The sequence below is a fragment of the Leuresthes tenuis genome, unplaced genomic scaffold (genome assembly GCF_036924035.1).
Source record: "Leuresthes tenuis unplaced genomic scaffold, fLeuTen1.0.hap1 SCAF_5, whole genome shotgun sequence".
Lineage (NCBI taxonomy): Eukaryota > Metazoa > Chordata > Actinopteri > Atheriniformes > Atherinopsidae > Leuresthes > Leuresthes tenuis.
The window spans coordinates 2,681,104-2,699,197 of NW_027325359.1; the positions used below are offsets into that span (position 1 = coordinate 2,681,104).

At 42.2% G+C, this 18,094-nt stretch overlaps 1 protein-coding gene across 8 annotated transcripts in view; it reads right to left on the bottom strand.

The window, feature by feature from the left end:
- srgap1a (SLIT-ROBO Rho GTPase activating protein 1a) overlaps positions 1 to 17,667 on the bottom strand; it is a 77,345-nt gene extending 59,678 nt beyond the window's left edge. For 3 of the 8 annotated variants that reach the window (XM_072385442.1, XM_072385440.1, XM_072385443.1), the window contains exon 1: positions 17,033 to 17,663. In XM_072385442.1, the coding sequence (XP_072241543.1) occupies positions 17,033 to 17,096 (64 nt within the window). In that variant the 5' untranslated portion in view covers positions 17,097 to 17,663. Of the gene's footprint in view, positions 1 to 17,032 lie in introns of all 8 variants that reach the window. The other 5 variants (XM_072385441.1, XM_072385439.1, XM_072385446.1 and 2 more) reach the window with 3 other exon arrangements.
- Positions 17,668 to 18,094: the final 427 nt, after the last annotated feature.

Genomic DNA, 18,094 nt, shown 5'->3' on the forward strand with positions numbered 1-18,094 from the left:
AAGTGACTTTTGCTACAGGAGACATCAGAGCTGGGTAGGGACACCAGATCTGTGTCCCAGAGCCAACAGGAGCTGCAGAAGGCTTGGGTTAACAATGAGTTCCCAACGTCGGGACACAGAGGAGAAGTGAAGGGGGAAGAGGAGATGGCAGTGCATTCTAATAGCTAATGTGTCATTGATATATGCTGAAACACTACACCAAAATGCCGAGCTTAACCAGAGGAAAAAGGTCAGGAACATAACAGAACTCGGACAGAATAATTGGCTATTTGGACATTTATTCATTGGTAACTATATGGTTTGAAAGTTTGGCAGTAGTCAGGTCGGTTGCTACCTGTTGTCAAGGTAGCAAATTTCTTGACTTAGTGAAATAAGTGTTTACACAGTTTTGTGCAAGAACACATGGGATAAAATATAAGATGGTCCACTATTTCTGAATTTCTGTAATGCAAAAATGTTTCTTGCAAAGGAGCAAATTGTGACCAATTCCAATTCAGAAGGTTGCGATTCAATTTGATTTCTGATTCGATTCAATGTTGTTTAAAAAAATATTCAGGTTTAGTACAATTTTGGCTTGGTGGTGAAAATGGTTTTCAATGGTTGCCAACGCAGGTGATGCAGAAAATGGAATAAAAACAGATTCAAGGATTTTAGTTTTAATAGTGTGTTTATAAAAATCTAAATTGGAAAATTGATTATTTTGTTTTGAGTCTAAATTGTGACATAAATTGTTGCCATGCGAGAAACTAAGAGCGTACAGGATTCATTACTGTGTGCTGGGCCGTGTTCAGGTTAGAACGACACCTCAACTCCAGAGATTGGTAACATTTACACAGAAGTTTCTCTTTCAGTAAACCTCCATATGTCACCTCAGGCCATTTAGAAAGCTTGAGGCCCTTAATGTAATTTTTGAGGACTGCTCGTAAATTAATTCTTAAAACAAGCACAGGAGAGGAAGGGGAAACAGACCCGGGGGTGATTTTCTGTTTTTCATCTTCGTCCTCATGCTCAAATAGCTTCCCTTTCAACCTAATGAAAACAAATACCACCGAGAAGACGAGATGTTATTAGGTTAATTTGTTTTTGATGATTACAAGAAAAGATGGGGGTGGGAGACTATATGCTGCAAAATGATGTCAAATACAGGAAAAAATTGAAATCTGGGAACAAACCAACATTCAAAAATACAGAAATGCAACTCGAGACACAAAACAAAATGGACAGCATATTCCAAGGTGGAAACTCTTTGAGTCTTGGTGATAAACCAAGGAGCTAAACTAAATGAACATAGAAGCCTGATGACATGGCCTCACCAAACTGTATGGTAGATAGTCTGATAGCTTTGGAAACTCCTACGCATTTCAGACAGTCAACAGCAGGAGCATCATCATTTTTCTGAAAACAGTCATTTGATATCCGTACCCAGTTCACATAATGGTTCACTAGGTGTGTAAAGAAGTATGGTGAAGTATGGCAAAGTATGGCGGTATGCATCAGTTTAGCTTTCTAATACAGTGCATATACACACACACACATATCTTTCTGTAATGGACAGCATGTCTTATAAAAAAGCCCTAAAAGACCGTGCCAAAACATTATGACCACCAATGGAGTGAGTAGCATTGTCCATCTTTTAACCAGCTGGAATTCACATGGATTTTACTTTGACACATGCCACCTACCTTAACAGCGACTCCCCTACAGTAGCATCCTCCCCCAGAAGGGCAGCAAAGGCACTCACAAAAACTGCTTAGGGCTCAGAGAACACAAAAAAGACCCTGGCTCCATCCGATGGCATCTGTGGCAAGCATGCCCCAAAGACTCCCCCGAACACTCATAGGGCCAAAAGGACAAGAGGACTGACTCAAAAGTCTGCAGGTGGTCATAATGTAATGGCTCTTATGTTCATTTTACAGGAAGAAAGAAGAGGGGCGTAGCATGAGAAAAATCCCAAAAAAGAAAGAAAGAAAGGGCCATTCGTTTGGGATTTGTTTAAGATTTGAACAGTATCCACTAAACAGCAAAGAAGTGCATCATCTTCTCATCTTGCGTTTCCCTTCTTGTCACTGACCATGTGTCACCATACCACAGAAAATAGCACCTTGCAGGACGCGTGGTTTCGGAGTCTTTGATTGGGTTGAGCCTGCAGAGGAGTTGGAGGGGCAGCAGAGGAACAACCCTACTATTCAAGACCAGCCCTGTAATTCCAAAGGGAAGGACATGCTATCCCACAGGGAGGAGAGAAGGAGCAAGAGAAACAGAGAGGGGAAGCAAAGCAGGAGTGGAATGAGGCTGATTATTAGTTGAGAAAGTGCTGCCAAGGACAGCTGAGGGCTTTTAAAGCTCTCAGACAGAGAGAAGACTTGTACGATTTGTTGGGAATGCTTCAAGCACTGTTCGAAATTCCAATAAGATTAACTCTAAGACGGAATAAACATTTGATGCTACTTTTCTGTTGGGGAGACATTAACATTCTGTATAACAACAATGCAAACTAACAAAAAAAGACATGTAGGGAAGTTTTCCATGAGCAAGAATCTGTGCTAAAGAGCTCAATAGAGCGTTACCAGGACTGCACATGTTAACGTTCACCCACAAGAAACAATGCAGTCTTTTCTTGATTGTACACAAAGACTTCCATCTGTTGCTCTCTTTTAGCTCACGTGCAAATCCGAGGATTACTCTTTAGTATACTTTTTTGTTTGGTCTTCGTTTGTCATCACGCTTATCTCCTCCTTCAAAGCTATGGCTTCTTGAATGAAAGATTAAATCAATTTAATCAATTTAAGCCACACATCCTTTTCAATTAGCTCCAGAGGAGAAAAACAACACACACATGGATTATATGAAGATGACTTTCAAACTTAGCAGCTCTAGTGTCCCACTAAGCTCTTCCAGTGGACAAAAGACTTATTTTAAGGTCCAAGACGATGGATAACTTGTCTTATCTCCAAGGAAGCAGCTGGCTGAGACAGAGGACAAATAAAAGTTTGTACTTATGTGGATGTTCTACACACCCCCACCCACACACATACCCATTCAGTCTTTTCTAAAAATATCTTTACAAACCCTACTGTGTGTACACACAGGCGGTATTGATTACTAGGGTAATGTCTTTAATGAAATTCTAAGTAGCACAGGGCATCCTTGTGTGCCAGTCGAGAGAATGTCAATAGATGTGTTAATGTTTGTGTAACAATGTGCTCTGTATCCATGGGCCATTTATCTCTGCTTCTTTGTCTGTATATGCCCATCTGTCATCTTTTCAATCTTTCCGCTTGATTATATTACTGGTGATTTGATCTAAAGGCATTTACAGGTCATGACTTCAAACCTAAAGTGGGGTAGTGTTGGTATATCCCCCCACTGCCTCTGCCTGATTGTCTTCATCCCATGAAGCAGCTGAATTCATGTAAAAAATGTGAGTACACAATCAGGATAGAACCCACGATGCCAGGCTCCAAGATATCCCTTCTGTGGCCAAACCACAACATTTTGGGACCAATCAGCATCCTGTACTAGTAGCTATGGGCAGGTTTTATGTGTGGTAACAATCAACAAGGCCTCATCATATTCACTGGCTGGTTCTGTTCGGTTAATCTGACTGGTTGGGGTTTGCTTCTGACTCGGAGAGGCAGATGCTTCCTTTTTTCAAACAGCTTCTGTCGAGAACTACTAGATGGATAGTTCTGTGGGTTGTCAAGTTACTGACTATCCACAAGGTACATAAGAAAACACAATTTGTCAGAAGAGACCACATTTTTCATTGGTCCACTTGTTATTTCTTTACCAAGCCCACAGTAGACACTTCTTACTGTGGAAAGGTGTCAGTCTGGCTCTTCTATTCAGCCCAATTTGAAACATGTTATGATGGACAGTGTGTTCCATTCGGGGTTTTCAGGAGTTCTTGTGTGGGGCCAGAACACAGAGGCCAACCTTTGCTCCCCCCTTGCCTGAATTAGCCTTAGGTGGCCATGACCCTGTCACCTGATAGCCAGTTGTCCTTCCTACTTTTGGAAGGTGCTAACTGCACAAGACCTACAATTTCAGAGATGTCCCACTGTTGGCACATCAAACAGGATTTACTTCAAGAACGTACGGTTTAGTTACTGCCTAATTCCCACAGTATAACAGATTAAACTGTAATTATATAGTAGTTCATAATCATTTCACATTCAAGTGGTTTCACTGTTGTGGCTAATTGTTTTAAATACATATTCACTAATCACATAATGATGTTCATTAATCAATCGCTTGATAATACAAATTAATTTCTACAGGAGCAGGAATACTGCAAAAAACGCAGTATTTAATACAATAATCTCATATAAACTTAATATCAAAAAAGCATTTAGTTTAGCAGTTAAAGGAAGTTAATATATAAGTAGAGTCCTTAATGCTCCATTCCAGCTGATGGACATTACTTCTATTGCAAGAAGCAATTCTGCAGAGACAGGGTGGGACAAAAAGACAACATCATAACTTTGACTCAACTGAGGAACTGTTTTTATTTCTGAGGCAGTGAACATAGTGGACAGGACCTAAGCTGGAGCCTGTGCCTATCTCAACACTTTATAAGTAATCTAGTTACCTCTGTCAGCATGCTCCTGACAGCTGAAGCTAGAGAAAAAAAGTTGCCGCACACATACATTCCCACAACAACTATGTCACAACAAGGTTAGCCACAAGGCCACCTTCTTCAGCCAGACTGAAGGCCTTATAATTGAATGTGAAAGGACATTATAATGAACAAGATAAATGCAAAACCATCTGCCGTCAAGTAAAGAGGTGCAATGTAAACAGGAAAAGCACTCCCATGTGCAAACCCACACCAGAAAAAGAGAAACAGAAAACTATGAAAGCACAAGTGGCGCAAACTTCATACAAACACCTCAGAGAAAAAATGTTGAGTTTTTTTTCCAACCTGCCACTCACAGCAGTGACAGCTTAAATAATCCACAAAGAGCATTTTATCCTCGTGTGAATACGTCCTGTTCTCTTGAAAGTGGAGATTTATCTCCAGCACGAAGATTCAGTACATTCAGTGTTTCAGATGTCCAAGTGCAAAGACATTTTGTTACTGAGATTATACTGAAGCAACCTTCCACAGATAGTCAAGTGAGAAGATCTAAAGAAAACATAAAAACTCAGGCGCATCTAAGGGTTAGAGACGTCTGCTTTTTTAATGATCAAACTGAAGACCTGAGTCTGCTTCAGTACGCTGGACCCGTTTACAGGTAACACCATCTTCTGAAAACAACTAAAAATGTTGGACTTCTACATCAATTCCCACTGAGGTTACTTGTGTTACAGGCTACATGGTCATCCCAGCACACAGGAGGTAAATCAAACACCAGATAAACCTCAACAGCTGACATGCCATGGGGAGAATGGTAGCTTTGGAGCCAAAGTCCCAAAAGCCAATTGAGTCAAATGATGTTGCTTTCTGTTTATCTATCTCACTCTCTTAAGAGTATCTTTAAATGTGACACTGAAGTCACAATGCTTCAACAAAGGAAAATATACTCATTGCATTACTAGAATTGCAATGTTGAGCTGTACACGACATTTGTCTGGTCTTTATAAGTGCACTCTAGGTTTATTTGTGCTGTGTTTGACTGCATACATTAACGCAGAAGCCCTGTAAATGTGCAACAGATGCAAATGTTATCAACAGCTGTTGAAATAAGTACTGCAACATGCACAGTCTGGTCAAGAAATACAGTACTGAATTGTCCATAGGTGTAGATTTCAAGAACACTGTGATAAGTGTGGACGCATGACTAGTTTTTCATTCCAAACATTACCCAGCCTCTACACAGTCAACTTCTATAGTCGTCCGAATTGCTGGTTCAACAGCTCAAGAAATCATCAAGAGCATCAATGTGACCCTGGCCTTCAGTTTGGCTGGTCTCAAGCTAAAGATTGAGGGCATCGGTTTGGGGCTAAGCTGGGCAGGCTGACTGTTAGAGTGATGGATGGATGGTGCATGGATGGTTGCGCTAAAACTAGGATTGAAGATTGAGGGTAGAGAATTAAGGGCAGGTGGAGGATGAGGGGGGTCTTTGCCTAAGAGCTTGACTTTAAGCTGAGAGGAGATTCATTTTACATCCACATCTGCTACAAAGTTCCCTTGCTCTCAAAGCCAAATGATCTCACCGATTTAAACAATGATATCACAAGCCAAGGCCCCAAATTTACATAGCGACATAAAACACAAAGTCGTTTTGTTTCATTTCAAGACATTAAAGTTATTCATGTTAGTGATGACAAAATGGAAATCCAAGAAAGTAACTAAAATTTAAACTGAAGCCAGTTCCCACCAGCATGCCATTTGTAGATGTATTTTCCTGCAGCCACAGGAAACTGCATTAGGAATTTTGCCAAGAGCCAAACTTCAAAGCAAAAGCTTCATCAAAAATCACAGAGTTATAATTATGCTGATATTATACACTTTTCCAGTTTCATCCAAAAATGCACACATGTATTTTTAATGGCTATTTAAGGGCTGTGAATGAATCATCAGAGTGCAGAAGTAAAAGGTCCAACTTAAGCCTACAATCATTATCAATTTATCATCATGCAAGTTACAAACATTCCCAGAATTGAGTAAAATATTTTGTAGAGCCTCATGTCTCTTAAGCAGTAACTAACCAACCTGACAGCTCAAAGCAAACACTAAAGGAGAGCGGTAATTTAATGCTATACCAGAGGTTTCAAATTATTTGCTCCGAGCCTGATGCAACAAAATCTGTTAGGCCAAAGTCGCACTGCTAGGGCATAATAATGAGGCTGCCTTGCCTGAGAAAGTTCTCTGCATTGCAGTTGAGTTTGGATGTTTAAAGTGGGGCACAGACAAATATCTCCTCCACTTGCTTCTTCCCAAACCAAAATACAAACTTGAGAAATCCTTTCCTGGCAAAGGAATCAAAATAGACGGGTGAGAAGAGACTGAAGACAAAACACTGAAAAGTGAGCAGAAAAATTCTCACTTGTACCCGTTCCATTATTCAAGGAAAAACTGGTTATGCCTTTGTCATTGTCTTAGAGACACTATAAGGCCGAAGTTTAAGATGTTCTTATACTAATGTTCCTCTAAAAAGGAACCTAAATATGTGACTTAATGTTGTCTCAACATCCGGTCAAATCTTAATTATTTCATGGCCAAACATCTCATGTCTGAACATCTGATAACATAAATGACACTAATGTTGGAAATGGTGTTGTAGCAAAACAGTTTTGTGCATGTGCACATCACTAATTCCAAAATATGTGCCCTCGATTGTCAAATCACATCTTAATCTTTCTCCTCGCTCAGGGTTCAACCGGAACCTCCTCACAGAGTGCCAAACTGTAGCCTGAGGACCAATCAGTTATCTTGTCACGGTCCCAGTCACGGCCAGCAAGGACCGATTTGCTCCAAGGTATCTGGCAGTGAAAGCCAAGCTGTGAAGAAGGAGGAAATCCTCATTGACCTCCACCCCACAGGGCACTGAAGGCCAAGACAGGCTAACGTGATCAGCTCCAACATATAGCAATAGAGGTGAAGACGAGCAAATGAGGAGGCCTTGCAAAGACCACATAATTATAGTGGAGGCCAATATGGAGGAAGTGAGAGAGTTACGTGCTCTTATCTCCTGAAACTCACCCTCAGGCGGGCTTTAACTGTCAGTCCACTGCAACTTTTCTAAGTGGCAGTGGTTGACTCTGAGAGCGGGCTCTCAGTCTAGCTCTCAGGCGCTGAGATGACATGTCTTCCACTAAAAAATGTCCGTCAGAATATCTAATTAAAAGCCTTTGTTATTTTCCTGTGTGAAAGAAACATTGACATGTCTGGACAGGTGAAACCAAATGCCAGTTTAGCCTGCAGGAGGCAACACCAACAGGAGCCACCCAATGCTTTAGGATTAGCACACGAGCCCTGATCTGAGAACAACCAGTGAATGTGATGGACCTTAGGGCAGCTGCTCAGAGAGCCACAGCAAGGGACAAAGAGAGTGAGAGAACAAAAGAAGAGACAGATCAGCTTTCACTGCTCTTTGTTTTTCTACACTAGAGCAAGCAGGACTGGGGCTTTCTCTTTTCTATCTCCCACAGTGCCGGAAGATGGAGGCCACCCTTTTCACATGTAAGAGATGACAGTCCGGCCAAACATGTGCCACACACCCAGCCAGGTTACTATGCACCGCATCCCTCTGACACGCCATTAACCAGGACAAATCACATGGCCCCAGGGCAGAAGAGCGCTTCCTCCACACTGCCTGATTAAAAAGTAAGACATATGAGCCATGTCCACAGTGTGGGTGTGCATGCTGAGCAGCTGACGGAGCAAATTTATGCAGACATATAGAAACACACACAAACACACTGATCTTATTTCCCAGCCATGTTTGCTTCAGCTACTTCTGTCATTGTGCTCCATCAGCTGATCACTATCTATAAGTATGGAGATTTAAAGCTTATTCTGTGGAATTTGCTCCACTATGAGAAACAGAACGGGTCAGGACAGTATGACGCTTGTTCCACTTCCAGACCAGCCTGATCTAAAAAACTAACTTTGCTTTGCAGCTCACCCCGCTCTTATTAAACTATAATAACATGGGCTGTCAGGAATCTGCGGGGACTTCTACCAGACAGCAACGTGCTCCATTTCATCCTAACCTAAAAAAAAAATCAACCAGAAAAAGAAATGGCATAGCAGAGTCTTCCAAAATAACAGGAATAGCTACCGACAGTTCTGCGCTCCGTCAGGGGATATTCTCATATAAGCATCATTAAAACAACTGCAATTAGAGAGCTTTAATAGCTCAGTAGTGTGAAAGATTAGTTTCAAGCTTAATCGGAACAAGCAGTTATTTCAGGTACTTAACTTGCATTTTGACCCAGGTTTCGAGTTGCTTTTCCATGGTTCCAGTTGGCAAAAACACCCCGATGCTGCCAAGAGCTGAAACTCTGGGATTTTTAGCAGTAAAGTAAATCTAAATGTTGCTGACTGGTGTAACACAAAACTTGTGTACAGCTTAATGAACAGCCGGCAGCTATGAACCCAAGCAACTGATAAAAGAAACAGACTTTTCTCATTTTTTCATTAGGACAAATACAAATGTTTAAGGATTTGTTCTTACATGTATCCAAACATCAGAGTAGTTTCCCAATGACTAAAAAATATACATACTTTTAAAATTCTTTCATTTTCCTTTAAACAGGTTATCCCAAAGATATCCCTGACCTTTGCAGTTCTTTGGATGTGGTGGAAACAAACAGGACAGCACAAATGACAAAGCAGTTTCTTGTTTAGTTCCTGCTACTTCCTGGAACAATATGGTTTAAAAAAAAGGTTCCCATAACTTCTATAATTAGGTTTGTCAGTTTCAAAATACAGCGTTAGTCATATGGCCACTAGGAGTCCACAACCCCTGCAGACCCCTGCAGACTACAAGACAGGCACCGTGCAAAAGAGCTGGCACGGCTGAGACTCTAGTTTTTCAGGTCAGAGCAGAGGTTAGTGGTTTGCTGATCAACAGATTAGGTTGTCCTCAGACAGAAAGCTGCCAGCTGAGGGCTGGTGAGAGAAAAAAGGGCAAGTCTCGATACCCGATGCATCCTAGGCCGGCCACAATAATTTCATTGTCATTTAATGTTGATTATTTGAAAAGATCTCATTCATTTTGCGTAGTCGTAACAGTGGTGTTCTTTCATCTGTGTAAAAACCGCTGGGTAAAGCCTCCATCCTGCACAGCTGAGCTGAGCCTGGAGTCTTCTCTTCCATTTGACTGTAAACTGCAGGCAAGAAGAAGCTACAGAGAAATGTTTATTTCACTTATTGCATAATAACCGCATGACGTGAGGCCTCATGACAATAGAATAATTGTAGTATTTATGGAAAAAGCTGACCAATGCTGGAGAGAATCAAGGAGACTTTTCATAGGAAGAAAAAGCTTCAGAACTGTCAAAAAAGGATAAAAGAGAACTATTAATATAAATTCATGTCCATCTATCATCACTTTAAGTTTATTGTATTATCTCACTTTAGATGGCGTCTATGAAGAAACTCAATTGGAAGCTTTGAAAATCTTTCTTCATGTGACCACCGACAACACCGTCACAAGGGGCAAGAGAGATCTTTATCCGTAAATGGCTTTATTATATGCTTCTTTTTTTTTTTTTTTTTTTTTTAAAGCACTGCATATATCTGTGGCTGGAGCCATAGTTGTGGCTTCTGTTTCCATCTAAAGTTAGGGTGACGAAGAGTTCAGACTGGAGCTTACAAGACCTGCCTGGGGCTGATCACACAGCAGCCCTGACTGCTGTGCACTCAGTTCGGACCGCCGCCTGCTGCAACTGACAATGGGCCTTTATTGTGCAGCTGATAAGTTGAGAGCTGAGACCATGGGAAACTCTTTCTAGCACTCTGCATTACACTAAGCATTACTAAAAATGACTAAAACCGAGCCCACTGAGGAAAATATAGGCAGTGAGAGGGGTGACCACATCAAACGGTGTAGACATTTTGTGGTGTCCACAGCAGCAGAAAGACTCCATTACGCAGCATTTTGAAATACAAAATGGAGTTGGCTTCTTGACTTTAAGCTATATTCAATCAGACCAACAGATCCAAAGGAGACTGTAGATGACATTTTACACACCATTGTTTTTTTTCTTCTTTAAAACTACCCCCACATGCCCAAATATCTCCTTCTGGCAGTTGTGCCTTAAGAGGTGGTCTTTGGCTATTGATTAGGTGGGCAGCAGGCTCAATGGCTGCTTCCCCAGGTCATGAGGTTAAGGCCAAATAAAAGAAAATGGGGGAGGGGACAAGGAGGAGCTGTGAGATAAGTAAATTAAACTTCTCTTTGTCTGTGTTAAGGGTGCACAGGAAAGACAGGCTTTGACAGCGGGTGAAGGGAAGAACTGTTTAGGAAAAATGTCAAAACTTACACAATGAATGCTACATTTTTGCCTTCCATTTATCACACTCACCGTTTCCTTTTGTTTAGTATTTTTTTTGTCTAACCCCATAGATACTCCTGAAAAAAGGTCTAATTGGTCAATCCCTGATCATCATCAACAAATAGTTAAAAATGATTTAATAGGTGGTCTCTAAAAGGGCAGTTTGAAAAAACAGCTTCACAATCTCTTCTTTTCAAAGTTTTGCATTAAGTTTGCTGTAAATCAAGTTCAGATCTGTAGCATCACAGAAAGCAGCATGTAGACATGAAAATCAATCACATTTGAACTGAAGGAAAATGTTTTAATGTTTCAGCTTCGAGAAGCAGGGTACACCCTGGACAGGTCGCCGGTCCCTCACAGGGCCACACAGACAACCATCCACGCTCACACGCGCACAATGTAGAGTCACCAATTAACCTGACATGCATGTTCTTTTGGGACAGTGGGAGGAAGCCGCAGGGCCCATGCATACACGGGGAGAACATGCAAACTCTGCTGTAGTTCCTCACGGAGCCTCATCCTGTTCATTTAGAAGGTGTGCTTGCCGTAAGGATCACATCAATTATCAAACAAGTGCAACTTGCTCACATCTAAGTGAGAAAAGGTCTCTTGCTTGCTGTTAACAATGCCAGTCAAGGCAGCTACAGGATGCTCATGCTCGCCTCCAAATGCTGACTCGTGCTACTAAAGTCTCCCGATTTTAACAATGATATAAATTAATGTCGCCCTCATTAACACATCTGGCTTTATGATTTTAATATTGTGCTTGATAATATTGCAATAAAATAGATTTTTCCATATATTGTGTAGCTCTACTTACGATTACACACCTAAGATGAGTAGGTTTGACTTGAAGTTACAGTGTGTAACAGTAACAAAGATCTATGAGAAAAACCTTGATTATATTATTCAAATTTCACTTAGCAGGCTATGTAATTGTTTTGATAAAAGGATGAGTGGAAGATACCCACAACACTCAGCTGCAGTTGCTAGAAGATTCAGAAGTACCTGTGCCTGACGGAAAACCAGCTAATTAATAGATTCAATATGGTCAGTCAAACATTTGACAAAGAAAAAAGTGAATGCAGGAAGCAAGAATGAGCAAAAGACTTCCTTTGGAGAAAGTTTGCACTCAGCTTCAAACACTTTAACTTCCACAAACTACATTAACGACTTAAATCTGGCAAAATTGTCTGAACACACACAGTCACAGACTAAAACAAGTCAGAGCATATCCATGTTCACTTGTTCCTGACTGACCTCCTGCCATCCTCTCCCATCCCCCAATCGCTTTCCTCCTAATCCAGTCCTACTTGGAGGCTTGCAGCAGCATGGCCTGATGGTCAAACTGTGCCTGTCTGCCTTGCTGTCTGTCCATCTGGGCCACAGTAGTGCTTCAAAGGAATTAAAACTGTCCCGAAAGAAAGCCGAATTCTTCCCAAATCCCCTTTCAACCTCCCTCTCATTTCACTTTTGCCCCTCAGATTTTTTATTACTGTCCTTAAGCGCGGCCCAATTCTATTTACACCCTGAGCTTCCTATTAGCTAATGTAGTACAGCTACACAGTGAATCTCATCCAGCTCATTAACATGCACCCAACAGAGATCCTTCTCTATGCCTCAGCATTACCAACAGAGTGGGGGAGAAAAGAGCAGCAGAACGTGGCAAGTGCAACAATTTAGCTGAAAACTTCACTTTTGAAGCCATGCATGATTCATTCACAGTCTGGACCGCTACAGTCGAGTTCACGCTGCTGTGGGTTGGGTTTGATCCTCTCTGGGAGGAAAATGAATCAGCCAGTGCTGGGTACAACTGGAAACAATACACCAGACTTCTTGTTTGTTTGTTTGTTTTTGGGGATACAGGGACATGGATACAGGGATGCTAAGGGTTGGGGGCTGCAGTGATGTCCTTGTGGCCTTTGTGGCTACAATGAAAAGCACGGCAGGGAACGTGAAGCCTTGCTTATGCTCAGCACTGTTTATTAAAACTGCAAAAAGGGTGAGTGGGCCACAGATGGTGCTGTCAATAACAATTCACCCAGCCATGCAAAGGCACACTCATAGATAAACGCCACACCCCGTGCTATACCGCCGCATGGAAGCACAGCACAGACCCACAAACAGTTAGAAAAGGAGTGGGCAGTAAAAACAGATGGCAAGTGTGTGAATGGACGTGAAGCAGTGCTCCAGAAGGCGTTAGAATTCCATTAGTCTTTCAAGCTCTAACCTCCATCAACACTTTGAGATGCCAGCTCGAATGGAGCATCACAGCTCCACCAGGTTCCACCCTGGAGAAATAGTTGCAATTTAACTGAAAAAAAGCTTGTTGTAGTGGCAAAAATGGCAACATCTGTTTATGAGAAACTGTTTATGATGATTAATGAGCAGAGGTCAGCGAGGGAAGGCAGACATTTAGAGGGAAGTGTGTAGTTTGAAGATTGCAAATTGACAGAGATGCACTCCATCACAGGACTCCTGCGAGGTGTGAATGGGACAAAATGTCACATCACAAAAACGACATTATCATGACAGCTAGCTTCAAATCGCTCTCACACCTCTGAACCCACAACTAGCTCGAACTCTTACAACACCAGAGAAGCAAAGGAGCATGACATGGAAATCTGACAGCTGCTCTAGTTTTCATTCGTCTCTCTTATCAATCTATTAGTAAAAGGACTTTTTTTAAATGACCAAGCGATTAAAGATTGGCAGATTGAATCTGTAGCTGCATTCGGACATTAGGCGCATTCATGGTTGCCTAAAGCATTTCCGTACCGTCGCTCTGCTCTAATGAACGCCTGATTTTTATAACTGCAGCGTCATCTGACAAAATTATCATTCCAGTAACTCAATGACAACATCTCTGCGGTGTCCGTCATGCTGTTAATGACTCGATTCTCACCCTGTGCATGGACACTGGGACAGAGACGGTCGTCCAGCTACATTTTTCAGGTCAAAATCTCAACTTTTCACATCACTTTACTGTGCATTTCTTTTCCAGCAACAAAAACACTGAAAAATATTTCTAAATAAAAAGATGACAGTTTCAGAAGACAAAACTCTCCATTCTAGCTTATAATACAAGTCTGGTAACATACTGCAATTATTTAAAAATAATTTAAAAAACAGCAAAAACAGAATTCTAGCAAGAGTTTTGACTCTATATGATCTGCTCCAATCACATCTGGATCGTGTAATGGACAGACATCTGTGCGTGCGCATTTCTGTCTGCAATTAGACTGCAACAATGTAGCTTTAAATAAATAAATGTAAATAGACCAATTATACCTCAAACCACAAGACACACCCCACTCATTTGAAAGATAATCAGACCGTATCACCTCAGAGCAGTTTTCTGCTTTTAATCTCCAAGTGTGCAAACATGATCAGACTGCTCTCTTTGAGTATGCTGAGGGGCATTGCTCTGATTTCAAACAGTGATGAAGGGAGGTCAAGGGCCAGTCTTTATAACGATCCGAGAGAGAACGCCTGTCAGAGGCTCAAGGCGTCCTGCCATCGGAGTCACGACTCCCAGTGCACAAACATGAAACCAACACCTCCACTGAGGAGAAAAAAGAAAGCCACGGCAGCCGTGACCTTCCCCTGGCTTGTTCGAAACAGCTTTAATTGACTGCAACTGATGTCCACAATAAAGTGCCAACAAATTCCACTGTTATAACCAAATCCTATATTAATGAATACTTTCCTTCACATCCAAAATGACATCCATGAGAAGTATGAGAGGGCTGCAGGAGAGTATTTAAGGAGTGAATGTCAGCTGAATGACAAGCGGCCAGAGAACAGTAGTGTCAGCCACGGTAGAAAAGCTTTCAGACAGTCATAGGAAACTGCATTAAGCACATCACACCTCCTGACTTGAATTGCAATCACTTAGCACAACGATGTTGTTGTAGCAAAAATCAGAAAGGAGAACATATGTAAAAGTGATGTTTCTCATGGAAAACAGGAATTATTGGTGTAAACACTGTGTGCTGTTTACCTGCCGTCAAGATCAAGACTGAAAGCTTCTCACTACATATCGGTGCAGTTATGTAACAAAAGCAAAACTGGCTGCCAGATATTTGTCAAAATATTGTGAAGATTAGACAAAGTTTTAAGCTGTGAGACAAGGGGAATGCAGGGTAGAAGATCAAACACCGGCTCCGGCTGCTTTCCAGGCTGCTTGTTGTTGAACTTCTTGAGTAATCAGTGTCTGCTCACCAGAATCTGCCTCTGGCTGTCCACTGCAGATGTGATCCCACGCATTATCACCACAAACTCCACTCATAAAAAGCTTTATAACTGCAATATCAGGAGCTGATGAAAACACAGAACTTATTGACTGCATGCAAATAATGCCCCGCATGTTTTCCTAATGAGTCTGGCAGCTAGCATTCCAAAACAAACAGGGTTTGCATTAAGAGTTCACTGACCTACAAACAAACATAACTCAAAAGGAACTGGAGAGATTATTCAGTTATTCAGTAAAATGACCTCATGTTTCTCTGCAGTTAATCACACTTAAGATTAACATTTGCAATACTTTCCTCAAAACCTTTTCAGCCTAAACATATATTTGAATGATGAGAAATAGAGCAACTCTCACATAAAATGCCTGCAGGTTATTTACAACCCATAATATGTAGAGTGTTTGATGCAAACAGCGGGGGACTGCCTGTGATGTCAACTCCCTTACAGTCGAATTCTGCATCCTCAATAAAATGCATTAACACAGCTCTACTAAAGTCCCAGCTATCCTATCAAGCAACAGCCATTCTCAGCATCAGGTTGCTTTGTATCATCCCTCTGGGTTCTGCATGGCAAATTGGAGCCTACTTCATGTCTCATTCAGCACCCCCCATGATGGAGCATCATCATCCATTATAGGTTGAAAGCCCTGAGTCATGCTCACTGGGAAAAGAAAGAACATTCCTTGTAAAATGAGAGCTTGTGCTCAGCCACACGTAATCTTGTAATTCCTCATGCAGCACTGGTCCCTTCTTTTCACAAGCCCCCTCCTTAAAACCCCACCAACCTCTGCTAACCTCCCCTCTTTAAGGTTGGAAACACGGATGTGAATAGGTGGTATTTGAGCATACTAAGGGCACTGAAGAACAGAGCTGGTTGGCCAGGGGCCAAATCCCCATGGTTACTCTGGAGCAGCAACTGCCTCTTTCCTGTGTGTGTGTCTGTCTGGGACTAAACCACCTCTGCTCTGCATGCACAGAGGACTTGAGGCAGACTGGATAAGTTAGGGTGGCATCATTGCAGTGTCTTGCACATCTCTAAATCCCCTCCCTAAATCAGTGCACGAAGCAGATTTATGCTTAAAAAGTGAGTGTCCGCCTGTGACATTAAACAGGATACACACAGGGTATAGAATAGAGAGAGGGACCCGAGCGCAAGCCACTGGCTCTTCTTAAGTGTCCCTGAGCAAGATGCTGAGTTTAGATGCATGTGAGCTGCCAGAACTTGTGCTTGTTCCCTCTTCACTTACGTAATCTTGCTGTGATGCTGTGGTAACAATCCTGTCACTAAAATCTCACGTCAGCTGTGTCAGATGGAGAAAAGCTCAGACACCTAATAGTAACAGGTTGCTCAACACATCAACATAGCCTGAATACAAAAGACGGCCTTTGCTTTAGTCGTTTATTTGATTTAACACTGGACATCAACATGTTGGCAGAAGTATTTGATAGATTGGGATCTCTTCTTTGGACCTTAGACAAATCTGATGAGCACTTTCACTAGCTTAAAAACAACGACAACGAAATTGACAATTAAATATTTTATTGAGCAAATCATGCTTAGAAGTTTGATATAACTGCAACTCAACTGACCGGATCAGCGTTTCAAAGGTCCTTATTATTTGCATACCGTGTGCTTGTTTGCCTTGCAGTGTATGCCAATAGGAGGTCATATTTTAACAACTTTTTTAGTCCAACGCACAGCCATCGCCGGCTATGACTCATATACAGGTTGAGATGAACTAGCTTGGTCCCATTTAATCTTTTCTCGGCGCTCCCAGCAGTTCCAACAAGCCCAACAAACCCCAGCGACACACTTCTCCCGTCCTTACCTTTTACTTGGCTCTCGTACTCCACGATTATCTCTTTATCCTTTTTGAACCTCGGCGTGGACATTTTCTGTCTTCCTGTGCCCGAAGCTCGTTGTAAACTTCTTGCAGAAAGTGTTTGTCAACAAGCGGGATCCTACAGCAGCGGACGCATCCCAAAAACGGTCGAAATGAACGCCAGATGACGAAGAAGCGCGACACACATCGACCGATTAACAGGATTTAACTCTGCAACAAGACTTGGAGCAAGAGGGAGAACGTTTACTATTTCATTGTTCCCGTTCCCTCTGGATACAAGGTGGATACACAGCAGGGCCAATGCGCAATCCTGCTCCAACCAATGACTCTCCTCAACTATCTGAGCAGTCGGCACGGAGCAACAGCACCGCCGCTGCTACCACAGAAGAAGAAAAAACAATCTTTCAAGTTTGAGGGTCTCCGGAGCGGCTTTCACAGAAGTACTGCCAACAGCCCGGCCAAATGGCATGGACGTCGACTTCTGTCGTAAGTATGTGTGCTTTCTGGAAGTGGTTTCCAGATTGGGACACGCACACACGAACCCCCCCGCCCCCCCTATTGCTAGCTCTCAGCTCCACGGTTGCTCTCCCAGAACTCTCAGCACGCTCCGAAGCCGACAGGGCCGGCCGACTGCAGCACAGCAGCTGGACGGAGAGGAGAGGAGAGGAGAGGAAGGAGGGAGGGACCTGCTCGTCCTCAGCTAGTGGACACCAGTGGACTGACACACACGCTCCCAAATGGTTTTTTTATTTTAAATCCAGAGAAGGTCGCTGCTGGGACAAAATTAAACCGAATCGTCTCCCCCCACTATACTTATAATGAAAACAGTTCATGCGCAGGAACAGTTACTGACGCCCATGCGCCTATGACTGAAGTCACTGTGAATATTTCGAAGGGACTAAAGACGCAACGATGGAAAAGAGGTGCAAAAGAAAGGCAAAAAAGAGAAGAAACGTTACATGTTCATAAAACAACGTAATTTCTTTAAAGACATGCAAATGTAATACAAAGAGACTAAATGAACAGTAAGAGATTAAAACGACAACA